This window comes from Dreissena polymorpha, chromosome 4 (assembly GCF_020536995.1).
Source record: "Dreissena polymorpha isolate Duluth1 chromosome 4, UMN_Dpol_1.0, whole genome shotgun sequence".
In the NCBI taxonomy this organism is placed as follows: domain Eukaryota; kingdom Metazoa; phylum Mollusca; class Bivalvia; order Myida; family Dreissenidae; genus Dreissena; species Dreissena polymorpha.
The window spans coordinates 81,421,853-81,436,891 of record NC_068358.1 but is presented as its reverse complement, the minus strand read 5'-3'; the positions used below and the strand labels follow the sequence as shown (position 1 = coordinate 81,436,891).

The 15,039-nt window shown below is 35.3% G+C and overlaps 1 protein-coding gene and 1 non-coding gene across 2 annotated transcripts; one reads left to right on the top strand and one right to left on the bottom strand.

Moving 5' to 3' along the window:
* The first annotated feature begins 356 nt into the window (after positions 1–356).
* Trnaf-gaa (transfer RNA phenylalanine (anticodon GAA)) lies at positions 357–446 on the top strand. Its single transcript is given in 2 exon segments — positions 357–393; positions 411–446. It is a non-coding gene; the product is annotated as a tRNA-Phe (tRNA).
* A 7,061-nt stretch (positions 447–7,507) lies between these two features.
* On the bottom strand, positions 7,508–14,247 carry LOC127879294 (uncharacterized). Its single transcript, XM_052426072.1, has 5 exons — positions 14,135–14,247; positions 11,636–11,725; positions 10,937–11,133; positions 8,652–8,861; positions 7,508–8,229 (listed from the first exon to the last, which is right to left on the bottom strand). The coding sequence occupies exons 1-5, from the start codon at positions 14,235–14,237 to the stop codon at positions 7,678–7,680; spliced, it is 1,152 nt and encodes a 383-aa protein (XP_052282032.1). The 5' UTR covers positions 14,238–14,247; the 3' UTR covers positions 7,508–7,677.
* Between the last annotated feature and the right edge of the window lie 792 nt (positions 14,248–15,039).

Here is a 15,039-nt window from a genome sequence, read left to right as displayed (position 1 = left end):
GTGTAATTTAGTGTAAATAAGTACTGCCTTTGTGCCTTTTACATTTATTACAACATTTATTACCAATAAAACAAAGCTATTTTTTTAATTAATAACTGATCCACAACTGATCACAGGGGAAAGATCACAGGGACTGAAAAACAAAACATAATCAAAATATATTTATTGTGAGTTTTCTCTAATTTGCATATTTAGTGGAGAATCAATGTAGAACGATATTTGACGACCTATCGCGCAAGCAAGTTTATTGGAAGGCTTAGTGGTACGAAAACGTACAATGTATTAGTTTATTAATAGACATATAATAACGATCGCTATACACAACTTCACCAAATAGCAGTACATAAATGATGTCAGCCGGAATAGCTCAGTTGGGAAAGCGTTAGACTGAAACTGTTTACGCAACAATCATCTAAAGGCCCCCGGTTCAATCCCGGGTTCCGGCACGAACGGAACAGTTCGGCCGCTGACATTTTTTTTTCAGTCAGGTTAATAAAATATAATAAAGCTTTATTTGATGTAGACATTTTAAAATCCATTTTACTACAATTGGACATTTTTATTTAAATTAATGGAAGCCGCGTGGTGACAACGTTAATTAAAATTTCTTACATCACTTAAATATCTTATAAAAATACACGTGTTTTTATATTAACAAATAAATGCAAACAACAAATCTATTATCCATGTGTTCTTATGGTTGTCTATCATAGGCCCTAAGTACTATCCCTACCACCACTTGTTTAAAAGATTTCACAACTTTCGTCTGAGTCTTTCCAAACTTGTTAAGTGTTTTTATATCAGAATTACTCGAACCCTATTAAATGATGAATATCGGAGCAATAAATCTATTATGATCTTTTACTGAATTTCAAAGTATTGTGAAATGCAGCTTCTTTATGCAATTTACAGTTTTCATTCATTTTTTTTTCAAACTTTTACAGTGTTTTTATATCAATAAGTACTCAACCCCTATCGTAATTGAGCAACGTAAGAATAAGTTCAGAATCATCTCCCCATTGAAGTTGAGAACAATATGAAATTACGCTTACAAGATGAAGCAGATTTTTAAAAACCTATACAGTTCTGTTCCATTAATGAAAACTGCACACGGTTGCTAGTAAAAAAGGAAACCAATGTAAATAAAATGAACTATGCAATATTTGGGGGCTACAACACAAAATCATAGATAATGGTTATTTGGGGGTAATAACACAACATCATAAATAATGGTTATTTGGGGGTTATAACACAAAATCATAGATAATGGTTATACCCGTATCTTTTTCTATTTTGTTAAAAATAATCGGCCAATATATTAATATTTACAGTAGAAAAAAAATCGTTCAATGAAAACTGCACACGGTTGCCAGTAAAAAAGGAAACCAATGTAAATAAAATGAACTATGCAATAGTTGGGGGCTACAACACAAAATCATAGATAATGGTTATTTGGGGGTAATAACACAACATCATAAATAATGGTTATTTGGGGGTTATAACACAAAATCATAGATAATGGTTATACCCGTATCTTTTTCTATTTTGTTAAAAATAATCGGCCAATATATTAATATTTACAGTAGAAAAAAATCGTTCAATGCAAATTCATTGAGTGCCATTAACACTGAAATTCCCGACGCCCTTTGATGCTTTGCATGAATACTTATCTTGTACGATTTTTAAATGTGTTAAATTGTAGTAAAATGATAAAATATGTTACAATAACACAAAATAGGCAAGAAAAAGTATACATTGAAGACGAATTTCATAAAATGCAGTATAAACAAATTAGCGCCCCGAGCAGATTGTGACGAAGATATTTCGTACATATTTTCCTACAATAACCTAAGCATTCGTCTTTTTAGTTAGTGTTCGTGTGTCGTATGAATAGATATCGTTGCAGGAATTTAAAATGAACCGTTAAACTAAATTTAAATTCACACCGTACATGCATGATTTACATGCCGGCGAATCCGGCTGTATAGACATTTTCGAATTCAGAATTAAGAATCTGGCTTATTTTGCAATTTTCAACATATTTTCTTCTTAACTTTTATTTTAATTTATATTGAAATATATGTTTAATACGTTAATTTACGCATTTTATATAAATTAATAAATATTCGACAAAATCGTATAATCTCATTGTTATAGATGATGCCAAGAGCAGATATTTTGTTGATAGTCAAAGTATGTTCTATAGTGAGACATACCAAGTAACACCTCCAGGTTCGCCTTCCTGGTGCGGTACAGCGCATGCTCCGCAACGTCAATACGGTGTACCAGAAGGGCAATATGTAGCTCTGAAATGAAATCAAGCAGACACTCCAGTTGTATCAGCAGGTCAGAAACCTCTACATAGAACATAGTTTTTTTATAAATGAAATGTGATCAATAGCCAAACAGAGTCTTACATAACATAAACGCAGCCGAGTCAGCAAGAAGACAAACGAAGGCAAATACCCAAACATTTCTGTGAAATGTATAAAGAAGGGACACACTAAATTAACATTTTATGGGGCACCGACGAGCAGACTTAGCCGATGTAATTGAAAACATTTAATGTTCATAAAATCAACATCATCACATCACATTTGACTTCAAATAATTAGGAGGAGAGCATATATTTAAGGCGAGAAAGTTTAGCGCGGACATGGGGATGCCAAAACGTAACTTTGCGTTAAATCTTAAGTGCGTTTCGGTTGCCAGTTGGTTCGTTTTATGAAATTACCCCAATTATTAACGTTTTATGACAAGTATGAAATTCCGCTCGTATTGACACCTTTTGATGCTCCGAAGGCCATCGTCTCTTTTATTAATTATATAATATAATAACGAAAAATCAGGAAATAACAAAGATATAGAAACATTATCTTCTATTATAAATGTAGTAACAATTATTCAATTCAGAATACATACGTTCTATTCACTTAACTGAATGAAAGGTTGACTAACTTTACTAAACACTTGTTATAAGCTGGTTAAACCGGACTTCGGTCCTTCCACGATCTGACGGCGCCTCGCCAAAGCGTCGTTGGGAGGGCGCTGATAGACTTCACGCGAACACAAAGAACACAATAGCGCTCTTGACGGCGAGTACTTTGCAGCTAACACCGATACTCTTTTCTGATTGCGCACTGGCTGCTTATCGTCATGTTTGCAGAAAACTGATGCAAAGACGAAAAAACCGACCCAATGCACGTAGATGAGCTAAGATGTTTCTGTTAGTTCATAGGCCACTCCAGACTTTACGGCAAAACTTCTACACTCTTAAATGTCGAAGGGTTCATGCAACAAAGCACCACGTCTGCGACGATCGTACTCTTTTTTTAAATCTTACGTTTGCATGCGACTCTACAGTGGTAACGAGGTGGTCAGAGCACGTTATTTGCGTTACCTCTGTGTTCTTGTTACATGGTACGATATAAGTCCGTTAAACATTTTTAACTTGTGAGAAGCTATAATTCGCAGGCGAAACGCTAAAAAATACAGGATGTGGTTATGTCGCGGTGGGAAGGCCGTGCACGAAGACGTATGGTCATAATTTGTATTTTGAAATCAAACACCATGGATGTTAGTCTCGGCGTGGATTATATATTTCTTATTAAGTTCCATACAATTGAAAAAATATGCGTCTTTGGCATCCATATTGCAAATGAGTACACGTTACATCTTTCTTACGAACAAAATACTAATTTTCATTTAAAAGAAATGGCGGGCAATTTTTAGCACGATGACTTATATTCTGCAAACTATTTTTTCCCGTCGTTGGAAACTTTCCGGATGCTCATTATTGAAGACAAATTAAATTGCCAAGGTTTCCATTTTAGATGGACTTTAAAGAACGTAGTTAAAGTTATGCAACTGTCGAAATTAATACAGTTCTGTACGTAGAGAATAAAAGGTTATTGACATGTATGTTTTAATACAGCATGTGTGGCTTAAAAGAAAATAACGGCGCGGCTTCCCAAGAATGATCGCGCCGAGCCTGATATATTGCTAAACGATAGGACATTTATCTATTTTTCTGTTAATCAAACCCCCACATCACATTTTCGAAGCAATATTAAAATAATCGGCAAGACTGTGCAATTTTTGCGGGAATCATTTTGATATATGATGTTGGCTTGTTAAAGATGTTAGATCGTTTCCGGCATTTTTTGTTCAGGCATGCATCAAAAGCATACATGTATAAATAACGAATTATGTTTTTCATCTATTCTTGGTTATGCGTTTAATTTGAAACAAACCTGAATATAACTCACGCGTTTTTTTAAAGTACTTAAATAAATGAATAACTCGATATCTTTATACCAAGAAATTTTAATAAGATCGAACAACGGCTTCTGTTAAAATCTTATGTAGACAATTTAGTCTGCGAAACACGTTGGTGTAAGTAGGTCGTAGCCCAACGCCTTCGAACACTTTTAATCTGGGACTTCGGGAATTTGTAATTTAATCTTTGTCTCAACTGAATATCAAAAAACACACAACGAAAATGCTTTCTTATAATCATTTCAATTAGATTCATTTATTATTACATTTGATATAGTATTAGGTAATAATTGGACATCGCTTGTCAATAAGTAGGTTAATTGTTAAAGCTGTTGTCTGATTAAACGTTGAGAATATTCAAACACGAAATGATGGGGCATATTTTTAAAGGGTGGGACATGAAATGAAACGGGGCTTCTTCTCAACTTACTTCCTACAATATATCAGCCAGCTCGTTGTTATTATCACAACACACACTACCACATGTACGCTAATTGTACACTAAGATCATGTCTTTATTTACATGCATGTTTAAACGGATGGTTTTGTTTCTCTGACTTTAATTATGTAAGCCTATATGTGGTTTTCTTTAGTTAAATAGATACAGGTACTCATAATATCAAGTAATATCAAGATGCCATGAATTGTTTTTAAAAACATTTCAGAGGTGTTATACTTCTCGTTTGTAGCAACAGGATTATATTTATGTAAAGAGAAGAAAGATGATTGTGCAACCTGATAAAAAAACTACAACAATCTTTAAGAGTACCTTAGCAGGATAAAACGTAATTACTTTGTGTAATTTAATCGATTATGTAAAGCCCTTAAAAACCACACACTGGATATGCATAACGGCAATGTTACTATGTTCATTCTCGAGTGAATTGTAAAGATGTGCAGACAAAATATGTTATACTCTTAGATCACTTTAACAATAAATACACTGAACCACACTTACAGTTTTTTTGTAGTTTAATCATTCACTCGTAACCAATTAAGAACAATTTTTAATTACATTTTAATGCCATATGTATATTGTTTTGAGTAATTAATGGTTATGTAAGCTTTTGACAACCATGTTTGAGTTCCTCTTTGAACATTATGCCTGCTGCAGACACGAGTGTTTTTGTTAATGTACTTGTATATCTTTATGATAATATCTCAAATGATAACTTAGTGTACAGCGTAGTTGTTGTGTTAACTGTAATCAATCCCTAAAACAATATGGAAAAAGAATACCCTCGACGAATCATTGCGTGTTATTTATAAATGGTACACAACAATTGTGTTACTCTAAGGAGTGGTCAGTGAAACTTAACCTGCGCTATCCGCAGAGAAGCCTTATAATTATGTGACGTGAATTAATTTTTATGTCAATGAACTAATTGTCTAATAAAACAAATGCGCAAACAGGATTGCCGTGGTCTATATGCTTCCTAGTTTAAGAGGCAATTGTTTTTTGTGTATTTCATGTAAGCTGTAAAGAATGGTCATGATTCTCAGGTTTCATATAATTGTTTGGTTTAATTGTGTAGTGGACTTTTACACGGACACAATATTGAAAGATTTATTATTTATTTAGAAAACATGCTTATCCAATAAACAATATATGAGCATAAGTAATGAATAGCGATAATTGTTTTGTTCAGTCCAAGCACAAAAACTCTTATCCAACGAATAGCTGACCTCGATGACTCGTTTTTACCATGATTAAACAACACAGTCCGAATGAAGTTGTTAACAATAGAGTTTAGCGTGGCACGATATTTCAGATAAATTCTTTAAAATGCAATGTTAACGTTGATATCAACCAATCAAACCGAACTGTTGAAAGTCCGTCTGAATTAAAATCCTTTACAAGTTTTTATCTCAAATTCTTTCTGCTTATATTTAATGTTTGCCGACCCAATACACAGGGTCATTTTTTAAATAATTATTATTTTATTAAGCGCTTTTAAACTAAGGCATTTGTTAAACATTCTTAAAATTAAATAGTTTGTTTCTGAAAATATTAGACCGGATTTCCCATGGATATGAATCTTTAAGTCTTCAGTATACTGAGACAACCAGAGTGTCCGGTGGCTGTTTTCTTTGAAATTTCGTCCACGACACATATTCCCTGTGGTTAAACGATCTTCAAAGTAATAGTATACTGGTTTCACAATGCCCCTGTCAAACACATCATCACGTTGCCTTTGTCATTCCTTCATGGCAGCCTTAACACTGTTGTGATCAAGCTTGGATATTATAACGAACATTAATTGTTAGACAAATATAACTGCACTCAGTAGTGTATGATACGGTGGCATAGAGGTGACATTCACTCCTTTCTTGTTTAATTGCACTCCTCTTTTTTTCTATATCGTGGCCTCGACTTAGTAACTCGAGGCAACGACTTACTAACTCGTGGCCACGAGTTAGCTATGTCATGGCCACGAGATAGAAAAAGAGGAGTGCAAAACTAAATAAATGAGGAATGCAATTTAAAAAAGAGCGGTGCAGTAAATAAAGGAAGGGTGCATTAAACAAAAGACAAGAGAATTTGAGCTATCTCGAGATTCCGAGTTAGTCAGCCAATCAAATTGTTCCACATGGTCGTTCATGGTGATCTTTATACAAAGAGAAGTAATCATCAACAAAAGAGGAGAGAATTTTAGCTATCTCGAGATCCCGACTTAGCTAACTCGTGGCCACGAGTTAGTCAGCCAATCAAATTGTTCCATATGGTCGTTCATGTTGATCTTTATACAAAGGAAAGTAATCATCACAGTAATGGCCAGCTATATATATATATGCGTACAGAATATTTGCACATGTTACGCAAAATTTGATTGGCCGACTAACTCGTGGCCACGAGATAGCTAAAATTCTCTCTTTTGTTTATTGCACCCTTCTTTTATTAACTGCACCGCTCTTTTTTTAATTGCACTCCTCATTTATTTAGTTTTGCACTCCTCTTTTTTTGTATCTCATGGCCTCGACTTAGCAACTCGTGGCCACGAAAAAGTAAGTCGTGGCCACGAGATAGAAAAAAGAGGAGTGCGATTTAAAAAAAGAGGAGTGAATGTCACCTCTATGCCAGCGTAGTATGACTTACAATAAATTATTTTTTATATGCGGTTTTATGTGTTCTAATCAGCTTTTAAATAAAGACCGCTTTATCGGAAATAATTTGAACGATCAACAAATAATTATTTCAAACCGATAAAATTCACGTTTTCTTGATTTGACAGAAAATAAATTGTCCGAAATATCATGTAATACCGCGTATACATAGTAGCCAATTTAAGTCATATTCACGTTAACCTAACAAATATTTTTCGTTACGAACGTTGTCAGTGTCCGAAGTAGTCAGTGTCCGAAGTGGTCAGTGTACAAAATGGTCAGTGCCCGAAGTGATCAGTCAGAATTGTCAAGCAGGACCTCAATGGCACCTTTAATAATCCCAGTGGCAGAGGGTAAAAGTCTTGATGCGCGACTCGGACGCTGACTTCGTTTGGAATCCAGGTTTAGTCTTGAATGAGGGTCCTCTTTAACAGATACGCGTGTTTGCGATCTGCTCACTTCACCGTTACTTCCTTGTATCGACTGGGCATGGGTCCTAAACAATACCCTACCAGAATGTGAAGCAACATGTCTTGAAAGTTCCCGTGTTGGTAACACTGATTTTGGAGCCAATGCTGATTGAAGACGATCAAAATTTTCGGACGGTTGTCGGCTAAATATTTTATTGACTTTCTGTGCAGTATGTCTTAACGTCTTTCCATGCTCGTTAGTGTTGTGAACAGAAAACTGGGCGGTGTTTCCCCTTGAGGGAAGGGCGGACAGACGCGTTGCCGTTGTGAGAAGGCGATCTGCTCGCGATGACCGATGTCTGCTAACAGAGCTTTGGAGCTTAGGCAATGCTTGTAAGCTCTGAAGATCACGCATCGTAGTGAGAATGTTGCTGACCTACAAATAGTAATAATGCACTTGAAATTTTGAACGATATAAATCACATTGCCTTAATGTGATTGTTCTAAGGCCGGGACACCAGATACAATCATTATGTTGTTTGCGTTGTGTTAAATTGATACTGTATATGCAATTTTCGAAAGAATTTTTCATTACTTCATTAGATCACAGAAACTCATGATCTGAAATTGATGAATATTTATATACAGTATTGGTACAGGGTTGACATTCACATTTATTCAAGTCGTTCCGCTCCCGTGAGTAATAGTGAGTTATTTTCGTTTGAACAATAGTTTGTTTTTACACAGTTAACCCATACCTCGTTAAGGCGTATCATCCGAGAGCATCGGTCAGTTTTACTTGTTTTTGTTTAATTAAGCAACGCACGTATAATCAACTATCAAATCGTCACGTCTTACCCATCTGAAATAGGCTGCCAGCGTGTTGTTGACCTTTCGGACCATGTCCTCTGTGTAGCCTACAAGGATGGCATCAACACGGGCAACCACCGCCTTGTCCACGATGACGTTGCCGCTGGTCTTTTCGATCTCCAGGTATTTCTCGAGACGGGCCATCTCCGAGAGCGTCGCTTCTTGGTCTCTAAGTAGACTCTGGACATTTCGCCAGTTCTGCATAATATGAGCCACGTTAAGCAAAAATAGATCTTATGCCATGGTCAGCGTAGCTCCAGACCAGCCTTCGCATTAAGCGCAGTCTGGTCAGGAGAAACATTGTCAGTTATAATGGCATGTAATGCTTCGTAGTTTAATTAGCGGACAGGGTAGCTTCTTACTTTCATGTGCGAATCCACGGGCTAAACTGGAGCTACGCTTGCCTCTTATGGCATAAGACCAATGTTTGCTTGTCGCGGGTCATAGGTAATACATTTACAATAAATACACGAAACCCATTCGTTATTGTTTCCGGGTACTCAGTAACTTGAACTTCCACAACCAATTTAGCTTAAAGTCAATATATACACAAAAGCATTCCCATATTAAATTATTTATTAATATACGGTAATAATGTTTTGATCTTTAACAAATATATATCTGTAATAAATATATATCATCCAGTCGGCCAATATTAAACGCGCGTGTGTACGAAATATGAAATACGAAATATGTAACGTTCCGAGTTTAAATATTGTTTAAATATTGTAAATATCGTTTACAACTAACATCACTTAAGTGAAATTACGGAAGCGCTCTTCTGCTCTTCCGACGATCTGTCGTTGGAATGTATATTAGACTTGATAAAGGCAAAATACCTCGATGTACAATACAGCGGTCTATATCTACTCGTACACAGCTGGCATACTCACATTGAAATCGCCTATAGGCTTGTCCAATATGGTTTGTCAGATGTGTATCTTCCGAAGCATATATATGTATTGTACACACTTCATATATACATTAAAACATGTGCACAGATTATATCTTAATTAAAGGGATGGTCAACCAGATTGCTATATATCAAGAAAAAAGAAAAGTTCTAAAATACCGTATTTTTTTTTACAATTATTAGTTTATATTGATTTAAATATCACGACTGGTATATTACATTACTTGAACAATGTTAATAAGTTTTCATATTTTCAGTATATTCGGTAATACAATTTTACTGATTATGTCTAACAGGTAATTTGGAGAGTTCTGTTGTTGTCGTTATATTTTGCTAAACTACGAGGATTGCTTATATAAAGTATAAAATACATCTGTCATTGTATGAGCATGGATGGCCGAGTGGTCTAAATGGGAGACTTTTTACTCCAGGAATCCAGGGGTCAGTGGTTCGAGCCCTGTTGAGGGTTACATGTTTTTCTTTTTTGTCCCCTACCGGTTTCACCGGAGTGGACTTATGGTTTTCGCTCTGTGTGTCTGTCTCTCTGTGAGTCTGTATGTCTGTCTGTCACACTTTTCTGGATCCTGTGATAACTTAAAAAGTTCTTCATATTTTTTCATGAAACTTGAAACATGGATAGATGGCAATATGGACATTATGCACGTCATTTTATTTTGTTCGTACGTCAAAAATGCTGGTTTCTATGGCAACAATATATATATATATATATATATATATATATATATATATATATATATATATATATATATATATATATATATATATATATATATATATATATATATATATATATATATATAATTCTGACAATGGTGAAGCCGGTAGGGACATATATTGCTTGGCAATAGTCATGTTTACATTTTATTCTTGATTTTTTTTACTGAAGATTTTTAGATCCAATTTTAAATTTATCAATATAATTAAAAGCATTTAATGACGGTATTTTAAAACTTTTCTTTTTTTTCGTGATATATAACAATCTGGTTGACCGCTCCTAAACAAAAACAACTTTACGAGAAACGTTCACGTCATAAACTCAACCAAACTTCTTTTTTTGGGGCGTAAATGTGTTAATGTCTTGTAAAGGCTACTGCTCGCCTACCATTAATAAAAGACTAGCGGGTGTTAACAAGAATTTCTCTCATCATTATGTTTCTGGAGCTTCATTATTCCTATATATTGAGGGAAAAGCAAACTGAAGCTTTTTTATTAAACTCCAAACGTCTAGGTTTAACTTCAAACTAAGTTATCAATGGCATTTAGTAAAAATCCAAATAAATTATATTCCGATTGGATGCGGTTAACAATAACACTATAAAACACTTGAAATTCTCCCGACCTTCAGGAAGGACTCATCGAGTCCCAGCAGCATGTACATGGCGTTTAGGACGAGTTTCACCTCCACCCGAGGCTTGTACAGCTGACCCAACTCGACCAGGGTCTGGCGGTCGATGCTCGGGATGTCCGCCATCCAGCCGCCGGTATCCAGAGCCAGCAGGAACTTTAGGTGAGCTTCCACACGACGTATCTCCTTTTCTGTTGTGAGTTAAATGAAGTCTTACGCGTAGTTCATAGTCATAATAATAATATCTTGCTTATGTTGCTGGGGTTACATGTTTCATATATTTAACACCATCGAATTTATGTTATGCTTATTTAAAGTGTTTCATATAGAAACGTATCTGTGACAAAAGTCCTTGGTAATTGTCTCTTCATCCCTTTTTAATACCAAAACAAACACATATCATATGAATAAGTTTGCATAATGATATGTAATTTTAACTATATATTCAAGTATAAACAGATCAGGATAGTGTTAAACTGTGATGTTATGACTGAAACATACACCATTTTCAAGTTTTATTTATTCAAACAACACTTATTCCACTTTCATCTAACTAAATTAAATTAAAAGTATTAGGACATACGCATATATCATTGCCCAGGTGCAAGCCAAGTGCAATTCACGTACTTAATAGATGATGCCAAGAGCAGATATTTTGTTGATAGTCAAAGTATGTTCTATAGTGAGACATACCGAGTAACACCTCCAGGTTCGCCTTCCTGGTGCGGTACAGCGCATGCTCCGCAACGTCAATACGGTGTACCAGAAGGGCAATATGTAGCTCTGAAATAAAATCAAGAAGAGACTTCAGCTGTAGCCTGTATCAGCATGACAGAAACCTCATCAGAGCATATAGTCTTTTATTAATGAAATGTGACCAATAGCCAAACAGAGTCTTACATAACAGTAACCTAGCAGAGTTAGCAAGAAGACAAACGAAGGGAAAATACCAAAAAAGTATTGTGCATTTAAAAGATTAACATTGTATGGGGCTCCTATCCTCAGACTAAGCCAAAGTAATTGAAAATATTTAAATGTAAATAAAGTCAATATCATAACATCACAATTGACTTCAAATAGATAGATGAGGGAGACCATATATTAAAGCCGCGAAGGTCAAACGGAATTTGAGTGAAATCTTTAGTGCTTTTCGGTGGCCAATTGGTTCGTGGTTTAATGAAATTACCCCAATTATTAACGTTTTATAAACAGCATATAATTCCTCTCGTGTCTACACCTTTCGCAGTTCCGTAGGCCCCGGCGTTTATTAATTACACAATATAATAGCGAAAAATTGAGAAATCACGACGATTTAGAAACATGATCTTCGATTACAAATGTAGTAACGATTAATTTAATTCAGAATAAATACGTTCTATTCACTTTACTGAATGAAAGGCGGAATAACCTTACTAAACACTTGTTATAAGCTTGTTTAACCGGACTTCTGTCCTACTCTAATCTGACGTTGGGAGAGCGCTGATAGACGTCACGCTATTAACAAGAACGCGTTAGCGCGTTTATAGACGGCGATTACTTTGCAGCTTGCACCGAGATTCTCTTTTTGATAACGCGCTTAGTAAAACGGTATATGGTAGGTTGTTGTCATGTTTGCAGAATAAAATGTTATATGAACGCAAAACACACACAAAACCGACCCGATGGACGTAGATGAGCTAAGATTTTGTGATTAGTTAATAGACCACTCCAGACTCTACGGCAAAATTACTACATTCTTAAACGTCGAAGGGTTCATGCCTCGAAGTACCACGCCTTTGCCGTACTCTTTTGTTAAGTCTCAACTTTGCAGGCGACTCTACAGAGGTAACGAGGTGGTCCGAGCAACGTTAATTGCGTTTCTTCATGGGGGTTCTCATTACTTTTTGTGTTTCTACTGAAGTGTCACCGCGTTCCTGATGCGATATTAGTCCGTTTAAACTTTTTTACTTGTGCGAATCTATAATTCACAAGAGAATTATAATAATTTTTTTTTACAGCACTCGGTTATATCGTCATGGGAGCGCCTTGCACGAAGACGTATGGCCATAATTTGTATTTGAAATCAAACACCATGGATGTTAGCCTCGGCGTGTTTTTTATATAACTTATTAAATTTCATAAAAGTTTAAAAATATGCTTCTTTCAATTCCATATTACAAATGAGTAAACGTTAACTCTTTCTTATGAACAAATACTCATGATCATTTAAAAGAAATGACGGCCAATTTTAAGCACGATGACTTCTATTCTGAGAACTATTTTTGTCCCGTCGTGTTCATAATGGACGAAATTAAATTGCCAAGGTTTGCTTTTAAGATGTACTTAGAAGGAACGTAATTAAAATTTTGCAGCTGTCGAAATGAATACAGTTCTGTATGTAGAGAATAAAAAAAGGTTGCTGACATATATGTTGTTATATAGCATGTGTGGCTTATAAGAAAATAACGGCGAGGCTTTCCAAGAATGATCGCGCCGAGCCTGATATATTGCTAAACGATAGGACATTGATCTATTTTTCTGTTAATCAAACCCCCACATCACATTTTCGAAGCAATATTAAAATAATCGCTATGACTGTGCAATTTCTGCGGAAATCAGTTTGATATATGATGTTGGCGTGTTACAGATGTTGGATCGTTTCCGGCATTTTTAACATTTTTTTTTCAGACATGCATCAAAAGTATACATGTATAAACAACGAATAATTTATTCATCTATTCGCGGTAATGCGTTTAATTTGAAACAAACCTGAATATCGCTCACGCTAGTTTTAACGTACTTAAACAAATGAATAACTCGATATCTTTATAACTCGATATCGTTATAACAAGAAATTGCAATAAGACCGAAAAACGGCTTCTGTTAAAATCTTATTTAGGCAATTTAGTCTGCGAAACACGTTAATGTAAATAGGTCGTAGCCTAACGCCTTCAAACTCTATCAATCTGGGACTTCGGAAACATGTAATCTCAATCTTTGTCTAAATACCAACTTAATATCAACACACACACGAAAATGCTTTCTGGTATTCAGTTCAATCAGGTACAATTATAATTACATTTGTTATATTATTAGGTAATAATTAGACAATATATGTGAATAAGTGTGTTAGTTGTCATATCTGGAGTCTGAATTAAACGTTGAGAATATTCGCACACGACCAAACCATGACGAATATGTAAAAACACATACCATTCTTGCACTCCAAGAACTCCAGTCTACTTTTAGCACCCACGAGGTCCGGATCCGTTTCCGGCAGTTCCCACGTGACGCTGGCTTTCATCGCCTCCTGCATGGCGGTCAGGTTGCAGTCCCGCATCGCCTCGAGGAGCATGCGCCTCGCCTTCCGTTGGTAGTACGGCTGAATCGCAAGGGAGAGATTATTGTGTGTGTGTTTGAAAGTTTGACAGTCGTGATGAATTACTATCTATAGTAAAATGTGTATTCTCAGACATTACAACGAAAACAGCATTTAAATCGGCAATGTTTTGACAAAATACTGGCTAGAATTGGCTCACTGTAGTAATCTGTTTCATGTGCAATAGTCTTAAAGTATCGATCTTTCTGATTGGTTGCTAAAATTTGTAACTATGCGCATGTGTTTGTTCTAATAAAAGTAACTTTATTGAAACAAGAGGCCCATGAGGGCCTGAATCGCTCTACTGCTATAAACACTGTGCAATTTTGGAAAAAAATAAGATGGAAACTGTGTACTTAATCGCGCAAACAAGGAGAATTTTCTCAAATTTAAAGGAAGATTATTGTGTACTTATTTCTCCGATACTGCTCATATTCAATAGAGTTCAAGTCCTCATTGATATAAAGATACTGTGCAAATTTAGAAATAATTGGATGAAAACTGTGGAATTAATTGCGTAAACAAGCGGGATTTCAAAATTTTCTCATATTCAAGGGGAAGTCATTCTGTACTTATTGCTTCGATATTGCTCTTTAAAAAAAAAGGTTTGAGTCCTCATTGATACAAAGACACTGTGCAAGTTTGCCAAGAATTTGATGAAAATTATGGACTTTATTACATAAAAAAACTGAATTTTCATTTTTTTCTCAAATTCAAGGGGAGATAATTCTGAACTTAT